This window comes from Ursus arctos, unplaced genomic scaffold, assembly GCF_023065955.2.
Source record: "Ursus arctos isolate Adak ecotype North America unplaced genomic scaffold, UrsArc2.0 scaffold_19, whole genome shotgun sequence".
Lineage (NCBI taxonomy): Eukaryota > Metazoa > Chordata > Mammalia > Carnivora > Ursidae > Ursus > Ursus arctos.
In genome coordinates, this window is record NW_026622863.1 from 23647731 (window position 1) to 23662544 (window position 14814).

Here is a 14814-nt window from a genome sequence, read left to right on the forward strand (position 1 = left end):
AAGCTGCCAACATATAGACCTAGATTCGGTCCAGGAGTGAAAATTTAAAACCCATAAAAGACATTTTTTTTAATTGGGCAAATTTTATTGTTTTTTAAGATTTTTATTTGAGAGAAAGCAAGCACAAGCACGGGGAAGGGCAGAGGGAGAAGGAGAAGCAGACTCATCGCTGAGCAAGCAGCCTGACTTGGGGCTCAATCCCAGGACCCTGAGATCATGACCTGAGCCAAAGGCAGATGCTTAACTGACTGAGCCACCCAGGTGCCCTGGAAATTTTAATACGGATCTTAGAGTGGATGATATTCCTGAATAAATACTGGTCTTCTGGGGGACATAGTTCACTAGGAGAACCTTATTAGGGGATAAATAATGAAGAATTTAGAGATAACAGTGTTGTGATGTCTGGAAATTAATGGTTCAACAAAAAAGTACGTCAAGAGTGGTAGCACAAAGGCAAACGTGACGAAATGTTCATAACGACTAAATCAGGTGAAGGGTATGCACGTGTTCATGTACTAGCCTGTCGGTCTTTCTTCAGGTTTAAAGTATTTCAAAATTAAAAGTTGGAGAGAAGGAAGCCAGAAATAAACCCTTGCATAGATGGTCGAGTCACACTCTACAAGGGTGCTAAGACCATTCAGTGAGAAAAGGACAGGTTTTTTTGGTAATACAAAGATGACCATTTATCTATCTATGAATGTATATGTGTATGTATATATGTGTGTGTATATATGTATGTATGTATACATATATATTTTGGATATAGTTAACACAATGTTATATTAGTTTTAGGTGTACAACTTAGTGATTTGGCAAGTTTATGCATTATGCTGTGTTCACCACAAGTGTAGCTGCCATCTGTCCTGTTCTATCGCTATTTCGATAATCACTATTTTCCTCATGCTCCGCCAAAAGGACAGTGTTTTCAACAAACGGTGCAGGGAACATTGGATGTCCACATGCAAAAGAATGAAATGAGAGGTACTGTTACACCATATACAAGAAATAAAATGGATCAAAGACTCAAAATGTAAGGGCTGAAACTATAAAACCCTCAGAAGAAAATAGACACCATGACGCTGGGTTTGGCATTATGTTGTGCATATCTTACCACAATACAAGAGGTTAGGGAAAAATAAAATACCAAAGTGCCTGCCGTGTGCAGAGGGCTACACCGGTCAGGAAATGTGACGTGAGGAAGACTACCAGGTGGTGTTTGCACCTGTTTCCCTCTCGCTGGTTCCGCCGGTTCTGACGAGGCCTGACGAGGTCATATTCGGAGGAGACACACACACATGTGCGCGCGCGCGCGCGCCGCGTTGCCTGAGTTCAAATCCTGATTCTGTCCTTTCCACCTGTGGGCTTAGGCAAGTTACTTTCTCTACCTGTTTCCTTATCGCCAAAGGGAGAACTGGGCCGACTTCGTAGGGTGGTTGTGAGCACTGAGTCGATACATATAAAGCATTTAGAAGAGTGCCTGGCACATGACAGTGCCCTGTTAAATGTGAGCTCTTGTTTCTATTATTGAATAAAATAAGGGGCACAGCAAGGGAGTTTTGAGTAGAAAGAATCACTTAAGCAAACGCAGAGTATTAGGAGAGAAAAGGCTAAGCGTTCTGTTTTGGACTGGATTTCATGGGTCCAATAGAACCACCGAAGTGTGAGCAGGACAACTGTTTGATCCAAAGTGGCATTCTGGGAATTTGCAGGGGTGATGAGTCGGCCTGGGGCGGGTACCTAAGACAATAAAGAGACTTTGGCAGTTGAAAGAAGAATGAAGGGATCCAGAGTATACCACTGCGAAGAGATGTTTTTTGTTTATTTTTTGGACTCACCTGCGTAAAAGCAGAGCCCCCCCCCCAATTCAGCAGTCATAAATTCCCCTCTCATGGAGTTTCATAAGGAAGGAGGATTGACTCCTACTACCAGAGATTAGAAATTGGCACCCTAGGATAAGAAATCACCTCAGCAGGGGCGTGGGTGGCTCAGTGGGTTGAGTGACTTGATTTTGGCTCAGGTCGTGATCTCAGGGGTCGTGAGATCGAGCCGTGTTGGGTTCCCCACTCAGCATGGAGTCTGCTTGAGATGCTCTCTCTCCCTCTCCCTCTGCCCCTACTCCCCTGCTTGTGTGTGTGTGGGGGGGAGGGGGACACTCTCTCTCAAAAAGAAAAAAAATCACCTGAAGAGATACTGTCAAAAAACCCTATCTCTCATCTCATTTATCTTTTCTCAAAATCATTGGTTTTCCCATAAGTGCTCTTTCTCTATTAAGATGGAATATAAGCCCCAAATTCTAACCACCTCTTTGAGTCACATTTTTCTGTGAACTCCCCTGGATGTGAATAAATATCTGTTTTTCCCTCACTAATCTTTTTTTTTTAAGATTTTATTTATTTATTCGATAGAGATAAGTAGAGACAGCAAGAGGGGGAGCACAAGCAGGGGGAGTGGGAGAGGAAGAAGCATGCTCATAGCGGAGGAGCCTGATGTGGGGCTTGATCCCAGAATGCCGGGATCATGCCCTGAGCCGAAGGCAGACGCTTAACCGCTGTGCCACCCAGGCGCCCCTTCTCTCACTAATCTTTTGTCAGTGTAATTCACAGGCCTCCCTATTTAGAATCTAACAGGACAGAGAAAAGTTCTTCCTCTCCGGTAAGTATCTGGTTGACACTAAAGAGAGTGGTAATACAAAGAGAAAATCTTTCCTTTAAAATGAATGGAGATTGTGGTGCCTAGCTGGCTCAGTCTGTAGAGCATGTGAATCTTGATCTCAGGGTTATAAGTTCAAGCCCCACGCTGGGTGTAGAGATTACTTAAAATCTCAAATTAAAAGAAAAAAAAAAAAGCCCTAGGGACATCTGGGTGGCTCAGTGGGTTAAGCACCTGCCTTCAGTTCAGGTCATGATTCCGGGGTCTGGGATCGATAAATAAAATATTTGTTAAATAAATATATTAAATATATAAATATTTCTAAATACATAAATATATTAAATATTAAATATTTATTTAAAAAAGTGCTCTGCTAGATTTGTAGCATGACTTTCAGACAACCTGAGTTTAGAATGTCCCACCAGGAGGGGCACTTGTGTGGCTCAGTCAGTTGAGTGTCTGCCTCTGCTCCTGCTCTCAGGGTGGTGGATTCAAGTCCCGTGTAGTGATCTCGGGGTTGTAGGATTGGCCCAGCATGGGGCTCCATGCTCAGCTGGGATTCTAGTTGAGATTCTCTTCCTCTGCCTCTCCCCCTGTCCCTCCATTGCTTTCTCTCTCTAAAATGAATGAATAAATCTTAAAAACAAAAAATGTCCCACCAGGATTCACATAGATGAAAGCCTGTCTCTGATGGTCTGACTCTCAAATGAATGCTATTTTATGTGTTAACACTCTTCAGGTGGGGATGGGGGTCATATTTTAATACACACAGAATTTTCCAAGAATGTAAATAGAGCAAAGATTTAAAGTTTATTGGGAACTGTAATTAGTCCATTTCAAATATCCATCACCAATAGTAATATTTGTAGCTATTCAAAATGATGCGTTTGCGTTTAGCACTTAATTTTATTTTTTTTAAAGTACACTCCACACCCAAGGTGGGGCTTGAACTCAGGACCCTGAAATTAAGAGTCACATGCTCTACCAACTGAGCCAGCTAGGCACCCCTAGCACTTGTTTTTAACTATCACTCACAAAGAAATTCAACAGTTTTCAGTTGAATATTGTTTTATGTATCCAGACTTCATTATAACAGGCATAGCATCTGTTTACTTCATTATTTTTAGTGCTTCGTTACCCAATTATTTTCATACTGATACGTATTATTTCATACTGATACGTATTATTTCATGATTATCTACTGTACCTCTCTGTTCCTTATTCTTTATTTAGTGGTTAATCATATTGAATTTCTGAAATTGTGCGTGTAGGCAGGTTGTGTCAGCAGTTTTCTTTCCCCAAGGGAGTAAAACGAGGCCTGAGAAAATATTTATAAAACGCCCATCTCCACAACGTCGGCCCCGCCCCACAGGCCCCGCCCCTTGCAGCGGGCCCTGCCCCCTAGCGCCTTCCGCCACATTCAATATGACGGCAATTCCGGTCCGCCCAGCGGCTTGAGCCGGTCGCTAGTGGCGCGTTCCACTCCAGTCATGGCGGCCCCCGGACAGGCCGCGGGCGGCGAGGCTCTGGAAAAGTGCAGTCTGGAGAGCATTCTGGAGGCGCTGAAGCTGCTGCTGAGCCCGGGAGGTGAGAGGACGGATCTCGGCGCTGGGCTGCACTCGGGACTCTCAGGGCGCCAGTCTTCCCGGGCTGCCCTGCCTTCCGTAGTGTGCGCCCCTCAGGCCCTCCCTGGGATCCCCAGCTATGAGGTCGCCCCGCCCGGCTCCTGGGGGCTTTGGGCATTGTCCGTCCAGCCTCATTTTAATTGAGGAAGCCGAATCAAGAAGGGGATGGGATCCGCTGAATACTGATGGTAACCGACGTCTCCTGAGCGCTTACCTTGTGCCAGGCACTCACTATTAAGCGCCCTGGGTACATGATTCCATTCAGTCCTTACTGTCACCCTCTGAGGTAGGGACTGCGGCGAGAGCTTCCAAAAGGGTAGGCGCTTGTGACTCCGAAAGTGAGGTCCAGCCTCTTGAGTGCGCTGGGTCTAATGCGGACGCTGGAGATTTGTAGAGACTGCCGAGGCGTATAGAAAAAGGAAGCAGTGGCGTTTGAGCTGGATTTGGGGAGAGTATTTAGGGATATACAGTGTGTGGGAGGGATTTACAGTCACTTTTAGTCTTTCGTGATGAGTTGACAAGATCTTCCCAGTTTAGAATCTGAAGGGACCTTGGCAGTGGTTGAGCCTGGCACGGACCTTTTACACCTGAGGACACTTAAGGCTTACTGAAGAGATGAAGTAACCTGCCACAGATCATGTGGTCAAATTAGGGGCAGAACACGAACCCAGAATGGAGGTCTGCCGAACTCCATTCTCAAACCAAGACAAATTATTCAGTGTGGAGCCTCTGATGTTATTTGAAGTTTTGAGAAAGGACACAAGAGATAGGATTGTATATGTGCAGGCTGGGGTTTGTAGGAAGTGATGTTCCAAGTCTCAGATTTTGAGATACCCCCCAAAATGCAAAACCTCCCCCAAACATTGTACCATACCTGGGAGAAGTGAAAAGAAGTCATTAATAATAGTAACTGAGTGCCCACTAAGTATCAGGCCCAATAGCATGCTGTTTGTATGTATATTATTTAATGCTCAGGACAATCCCGTGAGATGGTTATTGTATTTCATTTTACAGATGAAGAACCAAGGCTCAGGCACATTGGAAGTTGGTACAATGTCAGTCTATTAAGTAGTAGAGCCAGGATTTTTTTTTTTTTTTAAGATTTTTATTTGAGAGAGAAAGCACAGAAGGAGTGAGAGGGAGAAGCAGACTCCCTGCTAAGCAGGGAGCCTGATGCTGGGCTTGATCCCAGGACCCTGGGATCACCACCAGAGCCAAAAACAGACGTCCAACCAGCTGAGCCACTCAGGCCCCCAAAGCCAGGATATTTTTTATTTTCATTTTTTAAGTAGGCTCTATGCCCAGTGTGGGACTTGAACTTACCACCCCAAGATCAAGTGTGGCATGCTCTATCCACTTAGCCAGTCAGACAGCCATAGCCAGGATGAGTTTTGTTTGTTTTTTTAAAGATTTTATTTATTTATTTGAGAGAGAGAAAATAAGCTGAGGGGAGGGGCAGAGGAGGAGGGAGAAGCATACTGCCTGTTGAGCGGGGACCCTGACGTGGGGCTTGATCCCAGGACTCTAGGATCATGACCTGAGCCAAAGAGAGATGCTTAACCAACTGAGCCACCCAGGCACCCCTGGATGTTTTTTAAATTATTTTTTTAAGTTCCAGTATAGTTAGTAGACAGTGTTACATTAGTTTCAGGTGTACAATATAGTGATTCAATTCCATACAACACCTGGTGATCATCACAACAAGTGCAATCCTTAATCCCCATCACCTGTATCACTCATCCCTCCACCCACCTCCTCTCTGGTAACCATCAGTTCGTTGTCTATAGCTAAGTCTGTTTCTTGGGGTTTTTTCGCTCGCTCTCTTTCCTTTGCTTGTGTTTTTGTTTGTTTCTTTCTTAAATTCACCATATGAGTGAAATCATATGGTATTTGTCTTTCTCTGACTTACTTTGCTTAGGATTATACTCTACCTCCACCCATATTGTTGCACATGGCAAGATTTCGTTCTTCTTTATGGCTGAATAATACTCTCTCTCTCACACACACACACCCACATACCCCACATCTTTAGCCATTCATCTGTTGATGGACAACACTTGAGCTGCTCCCATAATTTGGCTATTGTAAATAATGCAGTAAACATAGGGGTGCATATATCCTTTTGAATTAGTGTTTTCATGTTCTTTGGGTAAATGCCCAGTAGTGTGATTACTGGATTGTAGGGTAGTTCTATCTTTAATGTTTCCAGGAAACTTCAAACTGTTTAGTTCTACAGTGCCTGCGCCAGTTTGCATTCCCACCAACAGTGCACAAGGGTTCCTTTCTCTCCACATTCTCACCAACACTTGTTCTTTCTTGTGTTTCTGATTTTAGGCATTGTGACAGGTGTGAAGTGATATCTTATTGTAGTTTTGATTTGCATTTCCCTGATAATGAGTGATGTTGAGTATCTTTTTGTGTGTCTGTTGGCCATCTAGATATCTTTTTTTTCTTTTTTAAGATTTTATTTATTTTGAGTGAGAGAGAGAGCACAAGCAGGGGGAGTGGCAGGCAGAGGGAGAAGCAGACTCCCAGCTGAGCAGGGGCTTGATGTGGGACTCGATCCCAGGACCCTGGGATCATGACCTGAGCCACCCTGGTACCCTGGATATGTTTTTTTTTTTTTTTTTAAGTTTATTAAACTTTTTTAGTAATGTCTACACCCAACGTGGGGCTCAAACTCACATCCCCGAGATCAGGAGTGATTCAACATTTGCTCTTCCAACTGGCACCCCTGGATGTCTTTTTTGGAGAAATGTTTGTTCATGTCTTCTGCCCATTTTTAAATTAGATTATTTGTTTTTTGGGTGTTGAGTTGTATAAGTTCTTTATATATTTTGGATACTTTTTTTTTAATAGAGTCAGGATTTGAACTCAGGTGCCTTCCACTGTAGTATGATAACTATACTACTTTGCCCCAATGAAGAAGTAAACTGCAAAACATAGTTGAACTTGCTAATTGAGAGGTCACTTGTCTAGCAACTGAATCTGGAAATGACTGAGAATGAGGTTAAATGAGTAAAAAATCTGGAAATAATCATCTATCACAAAGCACATATACACAAACCACATTTATAAAAGATGCTCTCTAAATATGTGGTAGAGTTACGTACATGTACTCATTTAACATACAGGAATTCGAGCATTCCTATTTGAAAAAGAGTATGTACTGTGGTAAAATGATTTTGCACATCCAGTCTATTATATATTGTGTGCATCTGCCTGCTGTTTCCTTTTATCATATCAGCTGCTGAGGGAATTAAAAAACATCTGTGCATCATGAGTATTCAGATGTCCCTGATGGACTGAGGTATTGAGGAGTCAGGATGAAAGTACTGGTTAAAATGACATCCAGCTGGATTAAACTATTTTTGATTTGCCTTTAAATTGACTCCCTTTGAGGTAATACTCACTGGGAGTCATCTGTATATAGTAGTCTGACCTCACTGCTATTGGAGAAACAAAATTACATAAAAATTTATGCTCCCAAGTATCTTGTCTGTCTTGGGAGAGATGGTACTATGCATATAGACCAAGAGAGAGATTCAACATGGTGGGATAATGCTAGTGGTGAAAGGATGGTGTAGATAGCAATTGGAAAAAGGAGGAGTCATCAGGAGTGGAGCTGTGGAAGTCTATAAGACGAAGAGGAATTCAGTCTCTTGGGAATTACATAGACAGGAAGGAAGATGTCAATGGTCTTTCGTTTTTGAGCCATGAAGTGTTCTGCTGCATTTAGCTTTTTCTCTTCCTCTGCCTTCCATTTCTATTCTCTATCATGGGGCAAATAATAGTATCTTCACCTCTGTCGTTAGGAAATGTGTTAAGCAACATTTGAAAGGGATTTGTCAATGTTTTTTTAAAGATTTATTATTTCAAGGGTTGAAGAGGGGCAGAGGGAAGAGAGAGAGAATCTCGAGTAGACTTTGCATAGAGCCTGTATCGGGGCTCAATTCCACGACCCTAGAGATCATGACCCGAGCTGAAATCAAGAGTCGGATGCTTTACCAACTGAGCCTCCCAGGTGCCCAGGGGTTTGGCAATTTTAGTGCAGTTTTATTTGTAAGAAATGGAGACCATCTCAGCAACAGTTTTCCTAACTATAAATTTCTATACCAAATATAGATTCACTGAACTCTGTCATTAAATTTGAATTACATTGTTGGGAAGGGGCCGAAAATTTTGATAATTTGTAAATAAGCTGTACCACACTGATTTTTGCGTTCCATATTGCTTTGCACTTTGAACATAATAAAAAGTACCACACAAACTGAAGTCTGCTTTTAAATGTCACAAGGCATAGGCATTTAAATTGGTGATTGGTAAGAATAAATAATGTCCATAAGAACAGCATTTCCCAAAGTGTGATAAGGATGGTTTTATGTACGTAGCATTTTGAGGCTGCATTGTGTAGAGTAGTGATCAAAAGCTAACTTATCAGGAAGAGTGGCATTGTTTTGATTTTTGCAAATCTCTTTAGCGTCTGGCTTATTAGAAGACAGCTGGATTTTCATATTCGCTTCTCTGTTTAGTGTCATGATAGGTTGTTTTGATTGAAATAGATGAAGAAAATCTAGACTCACGTAGATATGTAGTTGGAAAAGGAAGAACTCAATTGCCTTTTCAGTTACTTGTGTGTATTTTTTCATACCGTACTGAAACTGAACAGGAGGTTAATATCTGGAAGGTTAGTTGGGTTATGGAATCTGAACCGAATGAACTTCTCACAGTTGGCGCACTCAAGAGTGAATGAGACCGTAAACGGCAAATAATGGCCTAGTATTAATATGAAAATAGTTTTGAACTTGCAGACTCCCGGAGGATCTGAAACCCCTCAAAACATGAGCCCCTATACCCTATTTTGAAAACAGCCTTGGGGGATGCTTTTGTTATTTTCAAGTAGATGGTATTTATCACCACTAGAGGGCAGACAAGACTACTTTATTAAGGGTCTCTTGAAAAACAGCTAATAGCTTTTGTTTTAAATCATTTTCTTTGTGTCCCATGTTTGGGTTCAAAGATCTTACAAAGTTGCAGGAAGTCACTTAGAGGTTGTTTAGTGACTTTAATGGTTAATGGTGACAAGTTAGGAGAGCACTCCTTTTTCCTTTTTAGGTACATATTAGCTAAAGGAACCAGATACTCATGCTACCGCATCAGAACACTTGCCCTGGACGGTCTTAGAGAAATACTGAAAAATTCTTACTCTTCTCAGTCTCATTATTCTTAACCAGTAGTGTTATGTTCCTTTTTCTTTATATAGAAATAGTTTATATTCCTTATGGAAACTGAAAGAAGAAAATTAAAATTACCTTAATTTCCACTATCTGGAGATTGCATTTTGGGAAATATTTTTCTTTTTGATAAAAATGGATAGACTATATACTATTTCATAACCTTAAAATAAGTTTTTTAAGTACAGAAACTATACATATTGACTCTAGAAAAAACTTTTAAATATAATTAAGCAAAAAAGAAAAATCACCCATAACCCTACCAACTCAGAGGTCACCATTTAATACTTCGACGTATAACCTTTGAGACCCTTTGTATGTGTGTATATATGTATATATACATATGCATATTTTAATAACAGGTTCATAGTGTTCCTTTATGATCAGTTTTCAGAATGATAGTGTCAATCTTCAAAGGTAACCAATGAAGTAATTTCTTTGTTTTATTATGAACTAATAGATTTTTTTGTGTATATGATATGTTTCAAAAATTGTACTCATTAGTCTTGATACTCAAATTGTCCATTTGTGGCTTGTGGGAGCTACTCCCAGATTGGCTCTTGGGCTCTTTGACATGACTCTAGTAGTCTTTGTTAGCCTTCTTGCTTTCAAGCATGACAAGATGTCTCAGACTCATCTTACACATTTCTTGCCCCATTCTTGAAAACAGCTATCTTTAAGGTGAAGTAATATTTATTTATTAGAGAAAGAGAAAGAGAGTATGAGTGGGCGGTGGGGGGGCAGAGAGGCGGAGAGACTCTCAAGCGGTCTCCACACTCAGCACAGACCCCACACAGGGCTTGATCCTACAATCCTGAGATGAAATCAAGAGTCAGATGCTCAACCTGCTGAGCCACCCAGGAGCCCCTAAGGAGGAGTGGTATTTAGAGACCCCAATATGGATACTAGGCATATTCATTGTTCCTGGTGTCATTACTTACAGACTTCTTCAATTATTAGAGCTAGAAGGGCGCCTGGGTGGCTCAGTCATTAAGCGTCTGCCTTCAGCTCAGGTCATGATCCCAGCGTTCTGGGATCGAGCCCCACATCGGGCTCCCCGTTCGGCAGGAAGCCTGCTTCTCCCTCTCCCACTCCCCCTGCTTGTGTTCCTTCTCTCACTGCCTCTCTCTCTGTCAAATAAATAAATAAAATCTTTAAAAAAAATTATTAGAGCTAGGAAATATGTGGATTTTCAGAAAACAAAACAAATCCACAGTTCTGATATCCCAATTAAAATGAAATATGATGGGGGCACCTGGGTGGCACAGCGGTTAAGTGTCTGCCTTCGGCTCAGGGCATGATCCCAGCGTTATGGGATCGAGCCCCACATCAGGTTCCTCCACTATGAGCCTGCTTCTTCCTCTCCCACTCCCCCTGCTTGTGTTCCCTCTCTCGCTGGCTGTCTCTATCTCTGTCGAATAAATAAATAAAATCTTTAAAAAACATAAAAATGAAATATGGAGTTTAAATTTTTCCTAACATTTCATTATGAAGATTTTCAAACTTACAGAAAAGTGGACAGAGTTTTCCAGTGAAAATCCATATACCATGACATAGATTCTTTCTCTATCACATATTTGTCCACCTAGCCATTCTTCTATATTTTATAGTTTTGTATTTGTATCTTTTATCTGGAAATATTGGATCTAGTGAATTGAAATTAGCTTACTTATTTCATATATATACATACATATATAAGTATATGCTTAACACATTCACACACACGCATATAATATTTTAAAATAACAAATCCTACATCACCATCCTCAACAAACCTATTTATTTTAGGGGATTTTTGTTTGTTGTCCTCAGGATGCATAAAGTTCTTTTTTTCTTTTAAGATTTTATTTTTAAGTAATCTCTGTACTCTGTGTGGGGCCTGAACTCACGACCCCGAGATCAAGAGTCGCATACTCTATCGACTGAGCCACACAGGTGCCCCTAAAGTTTTATATTTCAAGTCACTTGAAAGAATTCTCTGCATTTATGCTGCTAACTTGGTATAGAGCCAGAGTCTGCATACTTTTTCTGTAAAGGAGCAGACAGTAAATACTTTGGGCTTTGTGACCCATATAATCTGTTATAATTACTCAGTTCTGCTGCTGTGGCTTGAAAGCAGCCATAAATAATATATAAATAAATGGGCATGACTATGTTCCAATAAAACTTAATGGAAAATGTGGTGGGCCAGATTTGATCTGCATGTTGTAGTTTGACAACCTTGGACATGAAGTACAGAATTGTTAGATCCATTTGTATGTTTTTGATTTTTAGGAATTATTTTGAAAAAAAATTATTTAATTTTTTTAACTATGAAAAGCATAAGGTTCCAAAACAAAAACTCTGAAACTGGATAATTTGTCCCTAGCTCCTCCCCACTGTTCTTTTCTCTCTGTAGATAACTCACTTTACTTTTTAATTTGTTCTTTCACTGCCTTTTGGACAACAAAAGCAAATAATGTATTTTATATTTGTTTCCTTTCTTACACAAAAGGTAGCATATAGACATTCTTTTATACCTTACCTTTAATATTTACTATGTCTTAGAGATTACTACATAGTGGTTCACAGCAGTCTTCCTCTTTTACAAGTATGCCATTATCTGGATATACCATTGTTTATTCAGTCGGTTCTCTTTTACTGGATATGTGGGTTGTCTCAGGTCCTTTCTTAATACAAGAAGCACTGCAATGAATAGCCTTGTGTATATGTCATTTTGCATTTCTGCCCGTGTGTTTATCTATAGGATAGATTCCTAAAAAGTGGAATTGCTGGGCCAAACGTTAGATACGTATGTAATTTTGCTAGATATTGCCAAATTGCTCTCTTCAGGAATGTTACCATTTTCGTTTCTTCCAGCAATGTATGACAGTGCGTGATTTTCCAAAACCTTGCCACAAAATGTGTTAGAAACTTTTGGATTTTAGCCAGTTGATAAATGGGAAGTGCTATTTCAGTATAGTTTTAATTTACTTTTCTGTTATGAGCAAGGTTGATCATATTTTTATGTTTAGAAGTCATTTGCATTTCTTTTTCTGTAAACTGTTCATATCTTTTGCTCATATAGTATTTCATACTCTGTTAACTTTTTTTTTTTTAAGATTTTATTTATTTATTTGACAGAGAGAGAGAGCACAGGCAGGGGAACAGCAGGCAGAGGGAGAGGGAGAGGTAGACTCCCCACTGAGCAAGGAGCCTGATGTGCGGCTCGATCCCAGGACGCTGGGATCATGACCTGAGCTGAAGGCAGCTGCTTAACCCACTGGGCCACCCAGGCGTCCCACCCCTCTGTTCACTTTAGAATGTATTTAATGAGCATGTCATTAAATAATATTCAATGAGACTTTTTTTTTAAGATTTTATTTATTTATTTGACAGAAAGAGAGACAGCCAGCGAGAGAGGGAACACAAGCAGGGGGAGTGGGAGAGGAAGAAGCAGCTTCCCAGCGGAGGAGCCCGATGTGGGGCTCAATCTCAGGACTCTGGGATCAGGCCCTGAGCCGAAGGCAGACGCTTAATGACTGAGCCACCCAGGTGCCCCCTGAGACTTTTTTTTTTTTTTTTTTAAGTAGTCCCTCTATATCCAATGTGGGGCTCAAGTTCATGACCCCAAGATCAAGAGTCAGATGCTGTCCTGACTAAGCCAGCCAGGTGCCTCTCAACATAACTTAATGACTACAAATATTCCATTATTCATTCATTCAACTACTACCTATTTTGAACAATACTACATTATCTGACAGGCCTTGTTTCAGGCAAGGAGGATACGACAATGAACAAAACAGAGCAGCATTCCTGTCCTCAAGTGGCTTTTATTGTAGTTGGCAAAGAGACAATAAATAATAAAATAAATACTACACTTACATAGAGTATGTTAGGCACAGGTAGACGGTTATTTACTCATCCAATCTCCTGTTACTGAATATATATTTCTTATTTTATGCTATTATAGGTAATGCGCTGTTGAGCACTCTTTTAGTTATTTCATTTTAATCCTTTGTTTCTTTTTTTTTTTTTTTTAAGATTTTATTTATTTATTTGACAGAGAGAGAGAGCCAGCCAGCAAGAGAGGGAACACCAGCAGGGGGAGTGGGAGAGGAAGAAGCAGGCTCCTAGCAGAGCAGGGAGTCCGATGCAGGGCTGGATCCCAGAACCCCGGAATCACGCCCTGAGCCGAAAGCAGACGCTTAACGACTGAGCCACCCAGGCGCCCCTAGTTTGTTTCTTAGAAGGTGTTTTAACTAGTTTTGAGGTGTGTTACTTCTTATATTTATTTACATTACCAACATTTTATTATGGTTTTCTAACCATAACCGTCCTTTTTGTATTGTATTTTTAATAGTTGTCCTGGAATTACAATATATGTCTTTAATTTTTCACAATCTGCTTAGAATTAATATTGTTATTACTTCACATAACAGTTAAGAACCTTGCAACTATAAGGGTCATTTTATAGCTCCCACACCCCTACTTGACCTTTATGATAGGATTTTTAAATTTTTTATTTTATACATGTATTTTTAAAGATTTTGTTTATTTATTTGACAGAGACAGTATAAGCAGGGGGAGCAGCAGTGGGAGGGGGAGAAGCAGGCTCCCAGCTGAGCAGGGAACCCGATGTAGGACTCCATCCCAGCACCCTGGGATCATGACCTGAGCTAAGGGTAGATGCTTAACCAACTGAGCCACTCAAGCGCCCCTGTGCTATGATTTTCATGTTTATTATATATATAGAAGTTACAAATCCCAATACCGTTTTGTAGATTTTGCCTAAGACATATATATATTTGAAGAAATTAAGAGAGACAATTAATCTTTTATATTTACCTACATGTTTACCATTTCTGATGCTCTTTATTCCTTCCTGGAAGATCCCAGTTTCCACTGAGTATTATTTTCCTTCAGCTTGAAGAATTTTCTTTACCATTTGTTTGTAGTGCAGATCTGCTGACAGTTCTCTTGGTTTTCATTGATCTGAAATGTCTTTATTTTACATTTCTCTTGGTTTTCATTGATCTGAAATGTCTTTATTTTACTTTCATTTTTGAAAGTTAGTTTTACTAGATCTAGAATTCCGAGTTGACATTTTGTTTCTTACGTCAGTATTTTATTTTATCTTTTTGAGAGAGAAAGTGTCACGAGCAGTGGGAGAGGGGCAAAGGGAGAAGGAGAGACAGAATCTTTTCTTTTTTTTTAAATTATTTATTTGAGAGGGAGGGTGGTGTGAGGGGCAGAGGGAGAGACACAGGCAGACTTCATGCTGAGCATGGAGCCTGATGCAGGGCTTGATCTCATAACCGTGAGAT

At 40.6% G+C, this 14814-nt stretch overlaps 1 protein-coding gene across 2 annotated transcripts in view; it reads left to right on the forward strand.

Moving 5' to 3' along the window:
• Nucleotides 1–4102: 4102 nt before the first annotated feature.
• Nucleotides 4103–14814, forward strand: part of HAS3 (hyaluronan synthase 3) — a 203306-nt gene continuing 192594 nt past the window's right edge. The window contains exon 1 of one of the 2 annotated variants that reach the window (XM_026495093.4): nt 4103–4236. In XM_026495093.4, the coding sequence (XP_026350878.2) occupies nt 4140–4236 (97 nt within the window). In that variant the 5' untranslated portion in view covers nt 4103–4139. The remainder of the gene's footprint in view (nt 4237–14814) is intronic. The other variant, XM_048223560.2, reaches the window with a different exon arrangement.